At 46.0% G+C, this 22,463-nt stretch overlaps 1 protein-coding gene across 2 annotated transcripts in view; it reads right to left on the bottom strand.

The window, feature by feature from the left end:
* The window catches only part of LOC105905137 (protein arginine N-methyltransferase 8-B), a 30,099-nt gene extending 14,862 nt beyond the window's left edge, over nt 1-15,237 (bottom strand). Inside the window, exons 1-3 of one of the 2 annotated variants that reach the window (XM_031564536.2) lie at nt 13,871-15,237; nt 5,953-6,177; nt 4,841-4,996 (exon numbers count right to left, since the gene is read on the bottom strand). In XM_031564536.2, coding sequence (XP_031420396.1) covers nt 4,841-4,996; nt 5,953-6,177; nt 13,871-13,939 — 450 coding nt within the window. In that variant the 5' untranslated portion in view covers nt 13,940-15,237. Of the gene's footprint in view, nt 1-4,840; nt 4,997-5,952; nt 6,181-13,870 lie in introns of both variants that reach the window. The other variant, XM_031564535.2, reaches the window with a different exon arrangement.
* Nucleotides 15,238-22,463: the final 7,226 nt, after the last annotated feature.

The raw sequence follows: 22,463 nt of genomic DNA, 5'->3' as shown, positions 1-22,463 counted from the left end.
GCGTGTATTTGCGTGTATGTGTATGTGTATGTGTATGTGTATGTGTGTGTTTGTGAATGTGTATGTGTGTGTGTGTGTGTGTGTGTGTGTGTGTGTGTGTGTGTGTGTGTGTGTGTGTGTGTGTGTGTGTGTGTGTGTGTGTGTATACAAAGAGGATGGTTTCCATATTTGGTCAGTTTCTCTGGTGAAGGGAGAATACTATGGTGTCAACTGTTGCTACGCACTACACATGAGAAGGATGGCCGACTGTTACAGGCCTGCATGGAGGCAAGAAAATGCTGATGCAAGAATCAGAATCTTCCCATGAAAGAGGACTCCAACTTTTCTAAGCTGTTTAACACACACACACACACACACACACACACATTCACACAATCGAAACACACTGGCACACATATACTTACGAATAAAACTGAGAAAAGGTGAGAAAAAACATATCCCCCCCCCCCGACACACACACACACACACACACACGCATACACACATACACACACACACATACACACACACACACACACACACACACACACACACACACACACACACACACACACACACTCTCTCTCTCTCCATCTCTGGCTCTGAGCCAGGCAGCCTGGTAGAAAGCTCGCAGCACTACTCTGGCTAACAGCCTCATTTCCCCTGCTGAGTAACAGCGCTGTTCAGACACAGTCATTGACTGCAGGGAGGACAGAGCAAGGCTGAACATGTCTGTGGAATAGATGAAGCCAAAATATATCTATGGGCCAGTGCTGTGTGTGTGTATAGATATCTATGGTCTGTATGTATGTGTGTGTGTGTATTATCTATGGTCTGTATGTATGTATGTATGTATGTATGTATGTATGTGTGTGTATTGGTTGCTCTGTGAAATAATTGATATTTCTGTGTAATGCTGTGAGCCATACTTGCTTAGTGTGCACATGCATATATTTGTTTGTGAGAGTGTGAGTGTGTGTGTGCATGTTATGAATGCATGTGTGTGTATTGACGTGTGTGAGTGTGTGAGTGTGTGAGTGTGTGAGTGTGTGAGTGTGTGTGTGTGTGTGTGATTGTGTGTCCAGCATCACATTGCACATGGTGTCCAGCATCACATTGCTGGCCCAATGCCCAGGCATGAACTTCACAGGGCTGCCTTCTTTCCACTGATGAGGGAATATAGGCATGAGTGTGTGTGTGAGTGTGTGTGTGTGGGGGGGGGGGGGGGCGGGGCATGTGTAGTGGGGATACATGGGTAACACATGCCCCCTCCTTGGTCTTTGGCATTTGCAGAACCCACAGCGAAGCCAGAAGGGGCTTATTATCAGGATATGTGAGGCTATGAGCAGAGAGGTGTTAATCTAATCAGGTGTTCATATCTCATATGAAAGGCTAAGTGAATTAGGCCCGAGGGTTGGGCGGCTAGGGCTGTGGAAAGGCCACAGTCCATCTGAACACACTGGTATGTGTATATATACTACACGGATCATAAGGAGACAGGTATGACCACACACATGCATATACATATGATTATGATTATTATCCATGCACATTATGGTGATGCAGTGGCTAGCGTCACCACCTTGTAAGAAGTTCACCTGGGTTAGGTTCCTGAACACTGCAGAATGTCTGTTAGTCATTTTGGATAAAAGCATCTGCTAAACCTGACCTTTAAATGCACAACACCATCCACATGGATCGATTCAAGTCCATATGAAATTCTATAATAATAATTCATTTTCATATAATCTATGCAACCTCAGGTATGTGATTTCTTACAGTGGACCTGTGGCTCAACTGGCAGAGCAAGGTCACACTAAGGTCATGTGTGTGATACCCACACATACTGGTGAAAATGATAGAAAAAGTGTTTTCTAAATGACTGAATGTAAGTTTCATACTTACAATTGTATGTATATTTTGCTGACGACGTCAATGATTCTAGGATCTATGCTAAATATATGTCAGTCATTTGTTAATTTTGCTCAACTTGTCTTCTTCATGCAAATTTTCAATCAATTAATAAAAAGACTCTCTCTTATGCACACACCTCCCTTTTCAAATCACCTTTCATGTAGCCATATTGAGGCTCAGGTGGTTTACTGTAACCAGTAGAGATGGCAGCAGCCTTGCCCCATGAACCTCCCCTCTTTGTCCTTGACTGCTGAGTAATTTGCTCATCCTACCCAACCCACGGGTTACGTCTGCTTCACCATTCTCAGCATAAGACAGTTCATAACATGTACTGTGATTACTGTACTATTCGTACTAAACCTGCATAGCCCCTCAAACACACATGCTTGCTTGCTTGTAGTTGTCCATCGAGGCCGATGATGACGTCCACTTCTGACTCTCAACGGTGAGTTTTCTGGTGGCTGTATAGTCCTATCCTGGATCCACAGGTCTTGTCGCAGGTGGGACATGCGAATGTAGTAGTGGTGGTACTGGCAACCTTGGTTGTTTTTTTTGTATGCCTTCTTTCTTGCCTTTCCTGTCTCCTGGCTGTCCTGTCCTCCTCCAGTGCTTTGGTCCCGTCTTGGCACATCTGACGCCAGGTGTTACGGTCAGCAGCCAAGCCCTCCAGGTCCCCAGGCCTGATTTTGCACTTCTTTAGCGCTGTTTTGATCTGGTCTTTATAGCGCTTCTTCTGCCCTCCAGCAGAGCGTTGGCCTTGGGCGAGCTGGCCATACAGCACTTTGTGAGGCAGCCGATTGAGGGGCATCCTTATAACGTGCCCCAGCCATCGTAGCTGGTAGTGGGTGATGGTGGCCTCAATGCTCCTACAGCCTGCTCTCCTGAGGATCTCGGTGTGTGGCACTCGGTCACGCCAAGTGATTCCTAGCATTCGCTGGAGACAGCGGATGTGAAAATGCTCCAGGGACTTCACATGGCGGCTGTAAGTGACCCATGCTTCACAACTGTAGAGGAGGGTGGTGATGCAAACTGCTTGATACACAGAGATTTTTGTGTAGTGATATAAGTTCTTGTTTTGGAAGACCCGGCGCCTGAGTCTCCCAAAGGCAGCTGATGCTTGATTGATTCTGTTCTGGACCTCATTGTTGATGTTATTGTCCTCAGAGAGGATACTCCCCAGGTATTTGAATGATGGTACTACAGACAGATTCTTACCAGTGATGTTGAAGATGGGTGGCGTGGGTGGGATGTTGGTGCTCCACTGACAGACTACCTCTGTTTTGGGTGATGTTGATGGTCAGCCCCATCCTGCTGTAAGCCTTCACAGCTGCATCCAGGACAGCCTGGAGGTCTTGTGGAGTGTGAGCCACAAGAGCGCAGTCATCTGCATACTGCAGCTCAAGGACCCTCACTCTGTGCAGCTTGGTGGTTGCTTGCAGCCTCCTGATGTTAAAGAGGTTGCCATCTAGCCTATAGACCACTGTCACCCCGCTGTTGTCCTCAATTTCCTTATGGAGAAGCTGGGTGACGCATAGGAGGAAGATGTTAAAGAGCACTGGTGCTAGTACACACCCCTGCCTGACCCCTGTGCACACAGGGAAGGAGGCAGACTCTTGTCCTCCTATTGTCACCCTAGCATTCATACCATCATGGAACTGTCGGAGGATGTTGACAAACTTGCTAGGGCATCCAAACCGGAGCAGGATGTCCCACAGTAGGTCTCTCTGCACAGTGTCGAAGGCTTTGGAGAGGTCGACAAAAGCCATAAACAGGTCTTGATGTTGCTCCCTGCACTTTTCCTGAAGTTGCCGGGCTGTGAAGACCATGTCGACTGTACTCCTGTTCTTTCTAAAGCCACACTGTGATTCTGGGAGCAATGACTCTGTGATGTTGTTGAGTAGCCTCTGCAGCAACACCTTGGCCAGGACCTTACCAGCAACAGCAAGGAGGGATATACCCCTGTGGTTGCCACAGATGGTCTTGTCACCTTTGTTCTTATATATGGTGACAATTTTGGCATCCCTCCATTGCTGTGGGATGTTTTCATCAGCCCATACTTTAGTGATGTGTTGATGTAGCGCTCTTGTACAGAGGTAACCACCCTGTTTAAGCAGTTCCGCAGGGATATTGTCCATGCCAGGGGACTTGTTGTTCTTCAGAGAGCGGACGGCTGACAGAACCTCCAGGAAGGTTGGGGGTTGGTTAAGGATGTCAATCGGTGGAAGTTCAGGCAGTTGATCCAGGATGGTGTGGTCTGCTTCAGAGTCCTGATTAAGCAGGGTATTAAAATGTTCAGCCCACCTCTCCAGTACACTGCTCTGGTCTTTTAGGACTCTGAGCCCATCTGCAGTTTTAAGGGGAGTGATGCAGTGGTTTGTTGGGCCGTAGATAGATTTGACTGCATTGTAAAAGTTATGCATATCATTTCTATCAGCGAAAGACTGGATTTCCTGTGCCTTCTCTGTCCACCACTTGTTTTGCATTGACCGTAGGGTCTTTTGCACTTCACGCCTCGCCCTCTGCCATTGCTGCCTGGCGGTGCTCGATGAGGGGTTTTTCAGGGTTGCCTGAACACACATACACACAAACACTCACACACACACAATCATAATCACTCACTCACACACACACGCACACACACTCTGCCATGCATACCCATACAAACAACTACAGAGATGCACAACAACATGGATAATTGGTAACCTCCATATTGCCTACTGAAAAAACACAGGCAGAGACAGAGACAGAGACACAGAGACAGAGAAAATGAGAGGTTGTTGGTTTGCAGATGGTAGGATTGCAAAAATGACACAGCTCCGTGCCAAATCTGTGCATATTTTAGGGCGTCAGCCATGCTCACCCTGGCAGGGTTTAGTGCCCCCCACTGCCAGATTCTGTTCTCTTACCCCTACCAGGTGCCCCTTCAACCGAGGTTGTGTTATCTTACCCCGTACACGTGCTTGGCCCCAGCCTTGGCAGCAAACATGGAGAGGATGCCAGTTCCGCTGCCCACGTCCAGCACGATCTTGTCCTTGAAGACGTGCTTGTTATGGTACATGGAGTTCCTGTAGGTCAGTGTCCGTACTTCGTCCTTCAACATCTCCTGCAGAGAGAGAGACAGAGAGAATGAGGGAGAGAATTGTAACACAAACACACACACACAGAGAGTACACAGAGTACACACACACACAGAGAGTACACACACACACATGCACAGGTTGCACACACAGACACATATAAAAGTGTCTAAACCTGTAGCATGTGCGTGTGTGTGTGTGTGTGTGTGTGTGTGTGTGTGTGTGTGTGTGTGTGTGTTTGTGCATCTGTATGTGTGTGTGTGTGCATTTGGAATTGAGGAGGGGAGAGGAGCTGGCGGTCAATAAGAACATAATAGACGAAATGTCAAAGCTTGTTAATGAAAGGTCTCATTGATTACGTTAGCATTTAGTATAATTTGGTATTGTATTTTGACGGCATAACTTTGTACTGCCTGTTGAATGTGGTTCAATAAACCCTGCATCACAAATGCCAAAACTTCACAGGCATCCAATAAGAAGTGTCTAGTCTTATGGGAGAGGAATAACTGTCAATTAGCATGCCTAGTTTCCTCACAGCCTATGGTATTACTCATAAACACAACGTCACTGATTCAGCAGGAGATGGTGGTTTGCCCTTCACTCCAATGTGGCCAATGTGTCTATCAGTGAGAGACAGAGAGCTCAGGTTCAGGGTTAAGGCCAATGCATCTCACACACACTATGTATTCACATGTACCCTTAGTGGAACAGGCAAAGAGTTGTGCAGATTACCTGATCAGCGTTTTGAAGTTACATGATGTATGTAATGACAATTGAGACAATTTGATTGTTTTGGTACTATATAAATAAAATTGAATTGAATTGAATTGAACTGTATTAATGCAACTTCCTGTACCCTGATCCTATTCTTCAGATCTGGGTGTCTTTTTGACATTGTGCTTCTCATTTCCAATGTTGACTACTTACTAATGTACTTTCTTACTAATGTACTTTCTTTTACAGTCACATGTACAAACTTTACCTCGTGTATACCAAAGTGAGCATAGGAGTCAAAGTAGTAGTCCCGTGATGTCATATCCTCCGGGTCCAGGAACTTGGACATCTTTCCGCGGCCGGGGCAGCTGGTGAGGGAAGTGGAGTGAGGGGTGTGGGCGGGGCGGGGCAGGTGATGGACAGACTCGAGGGACGTGACGGGCTTGGGCAGCGGAGACGGCTGAGACTGGGACGGAGCTGCGCTTAGAGGCTGCTGCTGCAGAAGGGAAAGAAGAGAGAGAGAGAGTGTGAGAGGGAGAGGGAGAGGGAGAGGGAGAGGCAGAGGGAGAGAGAGAGAGGGAGAGAGAGAGAGAGAGAGCGACAGAGGGGTAGGGGAGAGAGGGTTAAGAACAGAGGGAACACAGAGGCTAAACACATGGATGGCATGATAGAGAGAGAAGGGATAAACAGAGATAATTGAAGCAGTAAATACACAGAGAAAGGTGAACAGGATGTGAGGCAAAACACCAACAGTGAATAAGTGATGAAAAAAGAAAGCGCTAAAATAATTATGAGCCGGGACATGAAAACTTCAGCCGTAGGTCACTTGATTAAGCGCCAGTCACCGTGACCACCACAGGCTCAGATGACAGGAGTGTGTGTGTGTCTAACCTTCCAGGGATCCTCGAGTGCCCAGCCCAAGGCTTGTATAATTACACTGTGTGTGTATGACCTCTCTGTAGAGGACACCTAAACGTGGGCGACGATGCCACAGCAACCATGCCACAACACTCCCTTTCCAATGTGCTAGGAAGAAGAGATAACTGAACGTGCTACATAGCAGAAGAATTTACGGATCAGTAAGTTATGGGTATGTGATGAGCTGGAGCTGAGTAGCAGCAGTTCTACCGGAATAATCCTCTGGCTCCAACACCTAGCTCACACAGCATGGTGCTCACACTGCATTGTATATGAAATTAAACAGCTCACTTAATGTACTCATCTGCTGACTCCCAGACTCACTCACTCGCTTATACTCTCCTTCACCCACTCACTTGCTTATTCTCTCCACCCACTCAGGCACTCACTGTCAGTCGCACTTCCTCACACGCTTATTTTCCAACTCACCCGCCCCCCTTTCTTTCTTTAACTCTCTCATTCACTTACTTACTCACTCAGTCATTCACTCACACACTCTCTCAGTCAGTCAGTCAGTCACTCATCCATCCATCCATATACCCTGCTCACAGACCCATTCACTCACTCACTCACACATTTATTCATTCACTCACTTACTCCTGGATTAAGTGCATTTAGTCACCCTGCCGTACTTGCACAGTTAGCCTTACTCACAGTTCTGTGAGAAGCTGGGATATTACAACATCCCCACTGACTGCTGATCTGCGGAGGCTGTCAGAGCAGGTGGGTGTTTCCTGACCTGAGAACAGTGCTGGGATTCAGTCATACATGGCAGATAGTGCCGGTACCAATCCGGCCCTGATCCTGCCAGGATCCATGCCAGATTTGGTTCAGAGAGAGAGAGGTGTAGTCAGAATCAGAGACACGTCAAATAAGGAATAAGGAGAATAAGGAGATCGGAGACACACAAAATGTCCTGGAAAATGACACAGCCAGAACACTGAGCTACTGAGAGAGAGAGGGAGAAAGACAGAGAGAGAGAGAGAGAGAGAGAGATAAAGAGAAAGAGGGAGAGAAGCGTTTTTGCTCTTGATACTGTATTCCTGTATTGATCCAGGCACAGTTCTATGCCAAATCTGCAGGCTTTCCCAGGTCACTGGGAGTTGGAGTGAGGCAGAGGGGTGTGGAAATCAGACTGATGGGGCACAGAAATCAGGCCAGATGGGGCTGATTTAACTCAGAACAGGGCACATGCTGGCTGTGATCTCTATCAGCTAAAATACGTGCTATCTCTATCCTGTCCTGATGCGAACTGCTAAAAGCAGCAAACACAGGATACACACACACACACACACACACACACACACAGACCCCAGGCTACAATAACATACACAACACGTACATCCAGACCCCCCTTACACTATAATCTTTCCCTGATGCTTTCTGGAAGACTGCATTTCATACACACACACACACACACGCACGCACGCACGCACAACCCCTCTCACAATAATCTTTAGAGTTGCGCTCTGAAAGACTGCATTTTACACACACGCACATGCACACACACACAAACACACACACATGCACACACACATAATCATCTCTCCATTTCCCCAATAGAAGGCTGCCTCTGTTCCTTGCTGTTCTCTGCAGCATCTGGACAAAGTCCAGCTTCTTCATTCTCACTGCTCTCAGCTCATTAAACACACACACACACACTCACACACACACACACATAACTCCACTAATGCTTCACAGATGAGTGCGAGGGAGCACACAGACAGTCGTAGATCACTCCAGAATCTATTTTAAACCATGATCTGCATGATCACCAGATATTAGCTGATATGAAACCAGAGCTTTCTAAGGTGTTCATTTGGGCCCTTAATCTAATAGATGGCCTCCCTTCGGCTCTTGCGTGTCCTGACATATGAGAGTGGGGAGACAGTGGCATGGACAAGCCTCCCCAATGTAATCTGATGTGGGGGGGAAAGGCAGAGCACATGCTGGACACGCTTTTCACTTGTATAATTGAATGCCAGGGGTCAGTGGGAGGAATACTCGCCATCTTTTGTCAACTGTTTTGACAGATCATGTCAAGTGCACTTATCCGCATGAGCTTGCTCTCTGCTTTTTCTTCACTCACTCCCGCCTGCTACAATGTGTGTGTGTGTGTGTGTGTGTGTGTGTGTGTGTGTGTCTGTGTGTGTCTGTGTGTGTGTGTGTGTGTGTCTGTGTGTGTGTGTGTCTGTGTGTGTGTCTGTGTCTGTGTGTATGCATATGTGTGTGGACACTGTCTGTTTGTATGTGTGTGCCTTCCTCATCCAGTGAAATTAGGTTCATGGAGATCAACTGAATACATTACATTCAGCTGTTCGGATGAATGTCCCGAAAAATAGTGCATTCCTTAATCGCAAAGGAAAAGGATGCCTCAAGCATCAACCAATTCCCGCGAATCAATCTCTTGAATGCTGAGGGAAAGAACTTCCTTAGCATCATTGCTGAAAGGATGACAATTGAAATGCAACAGAACAACCTGATTGACACACCGGTGCAGAAAGGTGGTATACGCAGGCTCCCCAGGTCGTTAGAACACACACGCATGATATGACACTAGTTTCAAGTCTCAAAAAAGGAAGGAAGAGGAATGCGTGTTTAATTCCTCAACCTAGCTAATGCTTTTGGATCCATCCCACACTTTGATTGCTTCCAAGTGCCAAAGACCATGACAAACCTGGTCCAAAACTATTCCCAAGATCGTCAGTTCTGTCGCGCAACAACAGAGTACACTACAGCATGGCAATCTTTGGAAGTAGGAACAATGCCAGGATGCACCACCGCCCCTCTATCCCTCACCATGGCAATGGAACTAGTCATCCAAGCACCCAGATGGGTTGTAGGAGGATGATGCTTCAGAGTCTGGAGAGAGACTACTTCCCATTTGTGCCTGCATGGACTTCCACACTGCCCCAGCAGTATCAGTTTGCATGGGAATGATGCACTAGAACTGCCTGTCTCTAGCCTCAAATCTCTAGTCTTGAAGAATACAAGAGCACCAAGGTGAGGCTGGATAGGACCTTGGCTGAGTTTCAGGATGCTAGGATACAGGTGCCGCATGGTGTTGCCTAACCTGGAGCACCGCAAACTCACCTGGAATGATCTGTGGGATCCTATGAGCCACCTATGATGAGCCTCCTATGATGTCTTTCCCACTCCCAAGAAGTTAAACCACTGGGCGTGAGAAGATCTATCATGTCCGCTCAGCAAAACAACGCCAACTCTGAGACACATCTTTACAGGCTGCAAAACGATTCCTTCGCAAGGCTGCTATACCTGGAGACACAATCAGGTTCTCCAGCAACTTGCAAGTATCCTAGCGCAAAGGGTAACTGTTGTCAATGCCCTATCTCCCAAAACAACTGTCTGCTCTAATACCAATGCCTTCATAAAAGCAGGACAACTCCCAAAGCTTCCAGCTACAAGAAGGGAATCAAACCTACTGGACATAGCCCGTGACCGGAAAATGCAGTTGGATCCACACAAGAAGCTCATCTTTTCACCAGAGATTAAGACAACAAATGTCAGTCCGGACCTGATCTGGTGTCCTACCTCACAGAGGTTCCTATGCATTGTGCAGCTGACTGTGCTTTGGGAGGCTGCAGTGGGCGAAGCCTATAAACGGAAAAGGTTTAAATTTGCACACAGCTGAAGCAGTGCAGCAGAGCTGGAGAGCATGAGTGCTCCCAGCCGAGATGTGCTGCAGAGGATTTTTTGGCCAAATCAACCACCAGGCTCCTGAAAGAGATGGCAACACGAGGGCGGGCTCCACGGCAAGCCACCAGGTCATTGTCGGAGACAGCCGAGTGAAACAGTGTAGCAGCAACAGGATTTGGCTGAAGAGAAAGTACCCGATCTGGGCCGTAAAGGGATCCTATACCGACATGTAGGGGTAAAAGCGAAGGTCTGGGTCACCTGGGTCGCCAAACATTGCCGTTGAGCCCTCTGTCCTGGGCCTATCAATGAAACACCAAAGCAGGAGGGTGCCCACCTGATGACTCTAATGAAGTGATTACCCCTACTGCCACTCATGAAGTCAAGCGATTGTTTGGGATAGTTACAGAGAGTCCTATGAGCCCAACTAAAGATGAGATTAAAAAAATTCCAGAAAAGACGAGTGGGCCGAAGTGGAGAAGATCGGGGTAACAGGGGCAGAGGATTTGTTCTGTTCAGGGCATCTGAGGGCATGTTCTTCCTGCCGGCAAATAAAACATAATTTGAGCTTCTTTTTTTGTCTTCAATAAGAGCAGCTATACAGTGTATCGAGTCGATGCATAAGAAACACATTTATATATGAGTGTGCTTATGTGTACACGTGTTGTGTTTTCCAATTAATTTGAGAATTATGCACATGTGTGAATGTTCTTTAAGCTTTTGAATGTATGTGTATATGTTCTTTGGGCTTTTGAATGTATGTGTGTGTGTTCTTTGGGCTTTTGAATGTATGTGTGTATGTTCTTTGGGCTTTTGAATGTATGTGTGTATGTTCTGTGGGCTTTTCATTGTATGTGTGTATATTCTTTGGGCTTTTGATTGTTGATGAATCCCCTAACAGATGACAGTGAATCTGGCCCAAGTAGCAGCAGCCTTGAAACTGATCTGGACCTGATCTGGTGACGATACAGTGAACTCACACCAAATAAGGGCCAAATCTGCCCTAGATACAGCTGACATCTGGGCCATGGGTAGCTTTCATCACTGTAAAATCTCACCCCATCTATCTGTCTCCCATCTGCATCAAGGGCTGTGTGAGATTTGCTCTTCAGAGACGGTGTGTCACAGGATGTGTAACAGTGTGTGTGTGTGTGTGTGTGTGTGTGTGTGTGTGTGTGTGTGTGTGTGTGTGTGTGTTTGCATGCGTGTGTTTGTGAGTGTGTGTTTGCATGTATGCATGTGTGTGTGTGTGTGTGTGTGTGTGTGTGTGTGTGTGTCTGTGTATATGTGTGTATGCACAGACACGTGTGTGTGTGTCTTCTGCATGTATACCCACATGCCTAAATTTGCCTACTCTCCACCAAGGTGAACTGTAAGGTTGTTCAGTACATCTCACTATCTACCACAAGCCCTCATCTCATGTGCCTTCAACAAGAGGCAGGGCGTTGCACCAGAGCCCTAGTCCCTCAGTCCCCCTCCCTCCCCCTTCTTTGCTGCTATTTTTGGGAGTGTGCCTCTGTGAAGGTCCCTCTACCACCACCACATCCCCCTTCCCCTGAACAGGCCCCTCACCTACAAAGGTCTCTCTCAAACAGAGACGATTTATCACTTAGTGGGTATAATGAATCTGTGTGTGTGTGTGTGTGTGTGTGTGTGTGTGTGTGCACCTGCCGCATAGAGAGTTTGTATGCTTGTGTGCTTTTATATGGTCTTGTGAGAGAGACAGAGAGAGAGAGAGACAGAGAGAGAGAGAGAAAAAGAAAGAGAGAGACAGGTGTGTGTGTGTGTGTGTGTGTGTGTGTGTGTGTGTGTGTGTGTGTGTGTGTGTGTGTGTGTGTGTGTGTGTGTGTGTGTGTGTGTATGTGTAGTGTAGTGTAGTGTACTGTTGTGTCCATATGGAGCGCTGATTGAAGCTAATTAGGAGCTACTAGAAGCTGACATACAGCAGTCATCTGGCTGCCCACTCCGCACCTACACACAGACGTGTGAGGAGAGGCACTTGATATTTCCTGACAAACATTAATCAATGTCAGCGGGAGCCCAAGGAACATTTATACTGCACTTCACATTGACACTTCAAACTGCAGATATAAAGCTTTTCATCTAAGGAGGATCTCTACTACACAATATACTTTGGGAGACCACAGTAGTGAAGTCTACGCCATGGCCCCTTGGAAGAATTAGCGTCATCAGAGGTAGATAGCCAAAATGTTACAAACCAAAATGAGAATTTTCCTTAGATTGGCCTGCCGTGACTTTGCTGTCCACAGATCAATCTAGTGTTTGCACAGATAAACTCTATGTACAATGATTAAAGACATAATGTGTCATTGCAAAGCATTATGTTATTATTATGTCATTAGTGAAGACTTCATAAGAGTTATTGTGTATTGGGTTCTTCAAGTCTGAGTTCTCCTGAGTGGCACTGAACCGAGCATGCTTTAGAAAGTCTTTAGACAAACCTGGCTTTTGTCTTTTAAGCATGTGCAACAAGCATTTACATTTCCCAGGATGTTCTCAAAACCATCCTCATTAAACCCCCATATACTCCCTCTCTCTCTTTCTCCCTCTGTGCGTCTGAGTGTGTGTGTGTGTGTGTGTGTGTGTGTGTGTGTGTGTGTGTGCTCGCAAAGCAAATGTGTGCTGTACATACTGAAACTAAAATCAATGACCATCAAATAATACTTTAATGATGATTTAATGTTAGTTAAGCTGCAAAGTGAAATGAGCCCGTATAGCCCTGGAGAATACAAATCCAAAGTCAATATATGTTTGAATGTATCTATGTATCTATTAAATAATGTATTTATGTCTACATGTATATCTGAACTACATTTAACACACGAACTATTGAATAGCGTCCCTGGTCCTTACACAATTTGTCATTTGACGTCTGAGTCTTCACAGGATTTGGCAGTTAAAATGCCATACACGCAAATGATTTATAACTACATGTGGTGTAGCGACAACCATGAACTGAATTACTTATTATGAATCTTATCAAGATATGAGATTTATAGACCAATCCAATGTATTCAGAAGGCGGTCTTAAAATAGTAACAGTAACAGCATGCAAGCCGCGAGTGCACACCGCGTAGGCTGCTGCAGTACCACGGACAGCGCACCGACCCAAGATTCATCTAAGCCCCGTTCCGACATCTCATTCCTTTTCAGCGACGGAATCTTTGTTGAGACTGGTCCGCGGTGAACTCACCAACACATATAAGTCAGAATGTAATATTATGCCGACCGAAGTCAAGGTTTGATCTGCTACACAGTGAGCCAACCTGGCTCTAGCCCAGTTTCATGGTGTCCGGTGCAGGAATGTCGCCTAATTAGGCAGTTTGATCTCGACTCGTAAACGCGAATTTTAAGACTGGATTTCAAAAATGTTACACGATAATACACCACTGAACTGAAGGTCAATCACGATTGTGAGTTGTGTACTTTTCGAACTATTCGTTGTTGGCAAAGGACATCAACATGTCTCGGTCCGTAATTGTCAAGGCGAGTAGCACCATGGTGAAAAAGCTTGCATATGACCAAATCTAAAACAAACTGAAAGATTTATACGACTGATTAAGATCCTTGTCTTTTATTGAAGCCGGTCTTACCTCTGTGTTGTCGGACTCCGCCATTTTTCTCCGAAGGAGTAGACAACGGGAAGAGTGTTTCATTCCCATATGAGCCAACGGGATTTGGTCAGTCCAAGAAGTGGAGAATCGACCAAATTGAATGGAGTGATTACTTTAAAAATATCCTTTGTGGTATTTTGTTTAGCTGAGTCCCTCAAGTAATGATTTTGTGTTAGAAATCATGCAAAAGGAAGAAAATAGTCCAGTACACAGCGTAACTCCTTCGGCGTTTGTGAGTGTTTGTGAATCCATAGTGAAAAAGTTATCTGCACTGTCTTGTCAGGACGCACTGCTTCGCAAACCCCAGGGGTAAGGTTGAGAGACCGGCCACAAACGCTCATCCATTCCTCCACCTGAGCACGCAGAAACTTCGTCAGCTATCAGAACTCTGCAGCATATTACAGACACCAATATGGCGCGTCACATTTAGAAAAATGATCTCAAAAACGACCCCAGCGCGTCCTTACTTCATTGGTGTCTCTCCAGGAGCGTGCAACCGGTGAATTCAGAGAGGCGAAGGTCATTTCAGAATTCCGCTGTTCATCGTCTTGAAATACAGCCGTTCAGTGGAGCAGACCTCTTGGAGGTGGAAAAGAGGTGGACACAACAGCTATTTAGGCTACATGTGGCGAGCAGTGATTAGAGAAGCACAGTTCCCCATCATAGCACTGTCGCTGTAATTGGCCCGTTGTTATCTAGTTAGTACGCGTTTCGAGTCAGAAGTTCAATGAGAGGAACTCTCAGCGGTAAACAGCGAAATGTTTTTTTGCGCTCATATCTACTTCTTCTGATAGGACCATCAGTTGGTTTCACTCTCACCTTTCCATGGCTCGTGGTAACTCCTTTAAGCGTCATGCATCAATATTATTTGAATTCCCTTCTTTCTCTTTTTCCCCTTTTTCATAGGTTCAAAGAACCAATGAAATGATTCCTCTGTTCCTATGGTCTGATTAGCTGAGTTCCGAAGCATCGTTGCCCCACAATTCTGTCACATTTTAACAGCGAAGCGCCATCTATCAGGGTATTTTTGGCTATATGTGAAAAGACTGAGAGGACCAGATGAGGGATTCTTTCATTTATTTATTCATTTTGCCTCTATTATTACATTACTCTATCTTTTGGTAGCTTAAAACTTATCCTCATATTAAAGACCAGTTCAGTTAACAGTTAAAGTTTATACAATGTTGATGTTCTTAAAAACGTGGGAAAACTCATTCGCCTTGACACTGTTTAATGTGAACTGGTGTCCCTTTTCTGTGCATTGCAGTCGAGCCTAGCACCAGAAAAAAATTGTCAGCCTCAGATCCTAAACCACGGCCGAGAAAACAGTGCTGAAGTTCCTATGCTGTGGAGGAGAGATAGCGTTGCGTTTATTTTCAGCCGACTCCCACGTTCACTTCCGCCCACGCCTCTCGCTGCATAATTCATCTCTCAGCTCCCTCTTGCTATCGACGGCTGTTGCAGGGCCTCTTTGGCCAGCGCAGAGCGGCTCTTGACCCAGACTGTCCACTGAACAGCAGCCAAGTGGCACGGACTGTTCTGGTACATCAGGTGCCAGTAATGTTTGCCCCGCTGCAGTTCTGACAGCATCGCACATTTGGGAAACACCAATTTGAAAAATATTCCACATGGCTTATATATGGCAATATATGTTAAGCCTACACACACCGATACATGAGACTACACTGCTATCACTCTAGCCACACAAACACTGTATCAAAACCTATAACGGAATCTTGTCAGTTGTATTACTGTTCTTTTATAGGCATTGGCATAAAAGACATAAAAGTCACTTTGGTTATCAGAGGTCTAATTAATATGGTGTCAGTTATCTTCTCTCTTGTTCTCAGAGCAAGGGCTTTTGTTCACCAGTGTGCTCCATAAACAGCCTCACCCCCAATCCCACCTCCACACACACTCACACACATTCACACACACACACACACACACACACACACACACACACGTACAAACACACACACACAAACACACACACACACACACACACACACACACACACAGAGAGCCCACCACCCTTTATTCCACCGATCCTTATATCTGTCTGTCTGTCCCATCCTGTCATCAGCCAAGGGACCCCTGTTGAGGATGTGCCATTATTTCTTTGCACAAAGGAAGCAGCAAAGGGAAAGAAAGAAAGAGAGAGAGAGAGAAGGGGATGGAGAAGAAGCACAGCTAAATCATAGCTTCACACAGCTCTTTGTGTTTTCCCAACTATTGATTTGGTGCCTTGCTCGTGGCAATCACTTATTTTTGTCTTCACTTTTGGTGTTACAAATCCAAAGAATGACTTATTTTTCTCAGATCCTGATGAAGTGTATGTGTGTATATACAAAAAATATTCTTGTTCAATGAGTTACACACAAGAATTCATTACCACCTGAGCTTTATCCGGTGCATTGATATATGATGCGTTACAATCAATGCATTAGCTAAAGAGAACATACAGGTATACGCTATAACATCAATGTAGCAGCCATAGGGAAGTTACCGTGTTGATTTCTCTGTGACATTTACAAATGTACGCGTGGTATTTTCCATCAACTGGGTACATAGAGATAGTATTGTATCAATTTCCCAAAGCTGGCAGTAACATTTGTACAGGGAAATACACCTCTGTTCTGTAATATTCTGATGCTTGAATTCTTTCTTTCTTTTCTTTCTTTTCCTGCTTCTTCAACCTCCCATCTTCCATTCTTTCATTTTCATCCCTCCCATATTGTCTTTACCTAGTGTTGTTTACACAGAGTAGTGCTGATTTCTTTACCTAGTGTTGTTTACACAGAGTAGTGGTGATTTCTTTACCTAGTGTTGTTTACACAGAGTAGTGGTGATTTCCAGCCATCTGTTTATGTTACCAGGTTGAATAACAGTAAAATTAACTTTGCACACATCTTCCCTGCTTTCAGATGTTCGAGCGAAAGAGCACAATACACCTCCAAGGGTCCTTCATGTATGAGTTTCTCAACTCAGGTCCCCATCAATGAGTTTCTCAACTCAGGTCCCCATCTATGAGTTTCTCAACTCCAGTCCCCATCAATGAGTTTCTCAACTCCGGTCCGCATCAATGAGTTTCTCAACTCAGGTCCCCATCTATGAGTTTCTCAACTCAGGTCCCTGTGTATAAGTTTCTCATGAACTCATAAACCCCAAATAGGTATTCATTTTATTTCCTTATCACCTTCAAAGTAAGCAGCTCTCAGTTGTTCAGTTCAGTGTAGACCCTCTAACGTCTCCTCAGCTCATCCCCATACCCTGAGTGATTCTATATACAACACAATGAAGAGAGAAGTAGGAGACTGCCATTTTACAAAGAGGGATGTTTAGAACGCCAAATAAGTGTTCATGTTCCTAAACCAATTCAATCAGCACCCTGTGAAGGTTTGGCTCACAGTAGCTTATATATGAAAGATCAGATGATCTCTCTCAAATACTGGTTATAATTGTGTGGTTGTAGCCTTGGCAACAAAAGATTTTGCACTTTTTTGTGTACACTCATAACAGTGGCAAAGTAAAGCCTGCATCCACTCTAAATTAAGCTGTATGAAATACTGTGACATCTACAAGGTAAATAGATTTCAATTTCACTATTCTCTGTTTTTTACATTATCCCTCAAAAATCCTAACCTATTTTCATGTGATGTTTCCTAACAACCATTCAAAGCTACTGATGGGCTTATGGTAAAGTCACATGATTATTTTCTATTGCACGTCAAGCTACTTACTGTCAGTCAACCTTGACATCTCTCAATTGGTTTGTAAGCATCACATACCCTGCTCTGCGAATTGAGTTTGAGTCAAATGGGAAATTATTAAAATCAGCGGCCTTGGAAAAGTCTTCATGCACGCCTTCACAGTCATTCATCAATGCGCCAGCCTGATATGACGGGTCTCAAATTATACTGCACAGCAGACACACACCTGACACTGGTCCCGATTCGCCCCAGATGAGGAGCTGCACCCATTCCACTCTACGCCTATAATGGTGAGTCCTGGCAGGAAGCACAGAATAACCTTGAGGCTAGACAGCATTGTCTGAGCGGGGCAATGCAATCACATCAATTGGGAAACGCTTTAAATCAGCACAATCGTTTTTTTTTTTTTCTGTGAACAACCAAGATTTGATCTCTCAGCCTGGTAGGTAATGGGTCACACTGTATTTACTTTATTCCTTCGCATGTGTTTTTGAGAAGAGAGACCTCAGCATCTTTTTTGATCTCGTGGCTTAAGATTCCACTGGCATGGCGACAGATATTGATTATGTTGACAGTGAACAAAGAGTCACAACAACCAGGGCCAGATCAATCCCAGAGAGTGGGTGTGGTGGGTCATGAGAGGCTATTTGACGACAGCTCAGTCTTACCTCCCAACCCCCCCCCCCCCCCCGGTGAGAAAGCCAGAATCTTAGTTGACATAAAGCAGCAGTATCACAGGTGAAAGGCAGATGTGTTGAAACACCTTCAAGTCCCTTGCTATCATTTGGCTAATCATTGCAGATCAAGATGCTGAGGCAAACTTAAAAGAAGGGGGGCCATGGACGAAGCTTCCGCCCCCTGGTGTTCAAATTACATAACAGCACACATGGGGACAGAGAGGAATAAATTAAACTTAAATAGAAGGTGGTAAAACAACTGGTGATTATAAAAATCACTAGTTGTTCTAATTGCCACTCTCACAGTGAAAACCCTTTCCTCAATAGGAGGTCTCACTTAATATTCAGCACATTAAAGCTGCAATTATAGCTAATTGCCCTCAGTTAGCATATTTCTAATATGCCACCCAGTGAACCCCATCCAGTTGTCAGCATCTCAAACAGAAATATCAGCCAACTGGGGAGCGACTCAGGCCCAGGTGTACCTCATGGGGGGCAGATCAGGACCGGATCAGGGCCGGACGTGTTCTTCAGTCAGCTGCTGTCCGGTTCTGTGCGGTTCTGGACGGAGGGTCTTGGCTGTTACCAGCCTGGAACACTTGGGCTGCCGCTGGTTCCCCTCTGGGCAACAACATTCTGGGGTGACTGACAGCCGAATGAGGTGGCAGTGAAAGCTCATTAAAGATCCTAGCATGAAGTGGATTTGTGTCCATGATTAATGTGGATATTTATAGTGCATCGCTGGAGGGACCAGCAGGCACATGCACTTTTTGGTGTGTTCAGTATGAAATGAAGGACTCTATGGAGACAGACTGGACAGTGCTAACTAACTGACTCCCATCAGACCAGTGGTTCCTCATACTCTCCACCATTACTGTCATCTTTCTAAAGCAGAAATCGTTAATGAAAATACATACTTGACCTGGTGTGATTATGGGGTGCTGAATTTATGCAGTGAAGTACTAGTTAAGTAATCTACATGCTGTATGGGTATGATTAGTAGCTGAAGTAAAGGTAGTGAGCAGATGTTTCTAATGTAGCTCATCTTTAGGATAAATCTTATGCTTGCATTTCTGTTTTGCAATTAAAGTTCCTGGCTATGGTTTCTGCCTTAAACATTCCTTCCATCAGTGATGTGCGGTGAGGTTCGTGGCTGGTGAGGCACTGATTCTTTCAGAGTCAAATTTACAAATACATAAACCCAATAGAGTATCTAAGATCACCATTCAATCGGCAGCTTTCACATTGACTACTGGTTGTTTTTCATACCAGCATTCTTTACACACACATAGGTAAGGTGCATACAGTAGGCAGCTGCTAGCTTGTGATGAACTCATGTGTAAATATAAGCACTCATGAATATGAACTCTTTCTTACGAAGTTGCACAAGCACCCTGAGGGTTTCTACCTTTTCCCATTATAATTGTAATAGTTAAATCGAGGAGACTATAACATCAGCTAGATAACCAGCTATCATTTCATGCAAATTAAACTCTTCCGATTAACTCGTAAGGTTATTAAGTGTCCTTAGCTAGCTAATTAGCAAACGTAGCAACAGGATAACCATTGCAACCAGGAAACACAATTTACCTACAATTTAAGTTTAATTTCCAAAATTAGCTCACCAATAAAAAGCAGTCTTGGGTTCAAAGTGATCACAACCACTTGTGTGATGTTAAATGGCTTCACATAGACATAAAACAATCCCAAGAGAAATAATGGGAAATCAACGGAGCTGCCGCTGTAAATTCAAAACCAAATTTATTCTTGAGGTTCCAAACATGTTCAACGGAATTTGGCTTTGAATGTGAGAAGTCGATCGAGTTATCTTCTGTCCCGTCGCTTGAAGCATACCTTTTAGCTCCGGCATGGGTCTCCCATTATTAATCATTTCACGTTTGGAGTGAAAGTCCAGTTTTGAGAACTGATTGTAAATACATTAGTACATGAAGTATAATTGAAACATGTTTGCAGAAAATAATTTTAATTTTGTCAAATAAATGTTGTGCCAAGTACCTAACGTCTGTTAGAAGTCAGGTACTTGGGCATATAAATATTGAAAAAAAAAACCTGTCTGCCTTTTCTCTTATCACTTTTGTCACCTCTGGGTCAACTATGATTTGTTGAACTAGATTACAAAGTCACACCATGTCATTCCTGTTAGCATAAGTTGCCCCTGTATCTGCCAGTAATAGATGTGACTTTCCTTAAAGAGCAATGTGCCTTCTTTCATATTAAGGTACTTGCAGTCAACATAGCTGGTGACGTTAGGGCACTTGATCTCTACTAGGCCAAAAGGTGGCTGTGCGAGGGGGTTGAATACAAGGCCATCTGGTGAGGTGCCAAGCCATGGGGCGTCAGGATGAACAATTAGGCCACAGGGCATGTAGTTTACGTTCCTGATTTTGCTGTACGTTTCTAGCTCCCCCCACTAAGGAGTTACATGGATGACATCACATGCTTGCTCCAAACTGCTCCATGCACGTCCAGGCTCATGAAGAGGCTGGATGAGTTGATCATTTGGGCCAGGATGAAGTTCAAGGCAAAAAAGTCAAGGAGCCTTTCCTTGCGGAAAGGGGTACTGAATGACAGGGTCACCTTTATAATCGGTGGAGAAAACATCCCACGCATTGCAGACCAGCCCATCCGAAGTCTTGGGAGGCAATATACAGCCAGCCTCTCAGACAAGGAAATAGGAAAGACCACCTTGCAGCAGCTCTCAGCAGGCCTGGCCAAAATCGACGCAAGCCAGTTACCTGGAAAGTACAAGGTGTGGTGTTTCAATTTCACACTGTACCCAAGGGTAATGTGGCCGCTGAAGCTGTGCGAAGTCACCTCGTCAGCCGTGAGCAAAATGGATGCAAAGACCAGCTCGTTCATCCGCAAATGGCTAGGACTCCCAAGGGGCCACTCATCGGCCAGCCTGTATGGAAAGAACACACTTCAGCTTCCCCTGAAATCTATCACCATAGGTTACAGGCAGGAGAAGGCAAGGCTGGTGATGGAGCTGAGGGAATCTACAGATGAGACCGTGAGGGACATGGAAGCCCGGGTGTTGACTGGGAGGAAGTGGAGGGCCGAGGAGGAGGTGCAGAAGGCAGTGGGCAGGTTGCAGCACCAGGAGATGGTGGGCAGAGTCCAGACAGGGCGCGCTGGCCTTGGGTGGGGAGATCCGCCTATTCTGTGGTCCAGAGCTAGCAGGAAGGAGAGGAAGGATCTTGTTGTCTCGGAGGTGACAAAGATGGCAGAGGAAGAGTACAGGGTCAAGGCAGTGGCGCAGGGGCAGCAGGGACGCTGGACGACGTGGGAGGGGGTTGCGGGTCGGGTGGTGAGCTGGGCAGACTTCTGGAAACTGCCACAGGCTCGACTCAGTTTCCTCATCAGGGCAACCTACGACACTCTGCCCTCCCCCGAAACCTCCAGCAGTGGCTGGGCACGGAGCAGGCCTGTGACCTCTGTGGGACCATCAATGCTTCCCTACAACACACTCTGTCAGGTTGCAAGACCGCGCTATCCCAGGGCAGGTATGGATGGCGGCACGATCAGGTGCTGAGGAAACTGGCAGAGGTAGTGGAGAGGAAAAGGCAAGAGGCAAGCGCTGGGAGGCAGCCGGGGAGCCAGCAGAGGACCCATTTCCTTAGGGAAGGGGAAAAGGGGGACACTGTCAGAAGGAGACCAGCATCCACCCTTTTGTTGCCAGGAGTGGAATGGAGAATGGAGGTGGACTTGGGCAGGCAGCTCCACTTCCCAGGGGAGATCTGCAGCACCACACTGAGGCCAGATGTGGTGCTGTGGGCCAGGACGGAGAGATCTGCGCTGCTTGTGGAGCTGACGGTGCCATGGGAGGAGGGGATGGAGGGAGCCCACGAAAGGAAGAGGGCAAAGTACTCTGACCTGGTTGCGGAGTGCAGGGAGAGCGGTTGGAGTACACGACTCTTTCCAGTGGAGGTTGGCACGAGGGGGTTTGTGGGAAGCTCAATGACTCGCCTACTTAAAGAGCTAGGGCTGAGGGGCAAGGAGCTACACAAAGCCACCAGAGAGCTGTCTGAGGAAGCAGAGAAGGCAAGTTTTTGGCTTTGGTTAAGGAGGCGGGACAAGGCATGGGGAGCGAGCAACTCCTGAGAAAGGCTAGCTGCGGGGGGTGACTGGGAGACGTCCCTGTTCACTGCCCCGCCACCAGGA

Source organism: Clupea harengus, chromosome 3 (genome assembly GCF_900700415.2).
Source record: "Clupea harengus chromosome 3, Ch_v2.0.2, whole genome shotgun sequence".
NCBI lineage: Eukaryota > Metazoa > Chordata > Actinopteri > Clupeiformes > Clupeidae > Clupea > Clupea harengus.
Note: the sequence above shows the minus strand (reverse complement) of the source record. Positions and strands in the feature narration are given on the sequence as shown.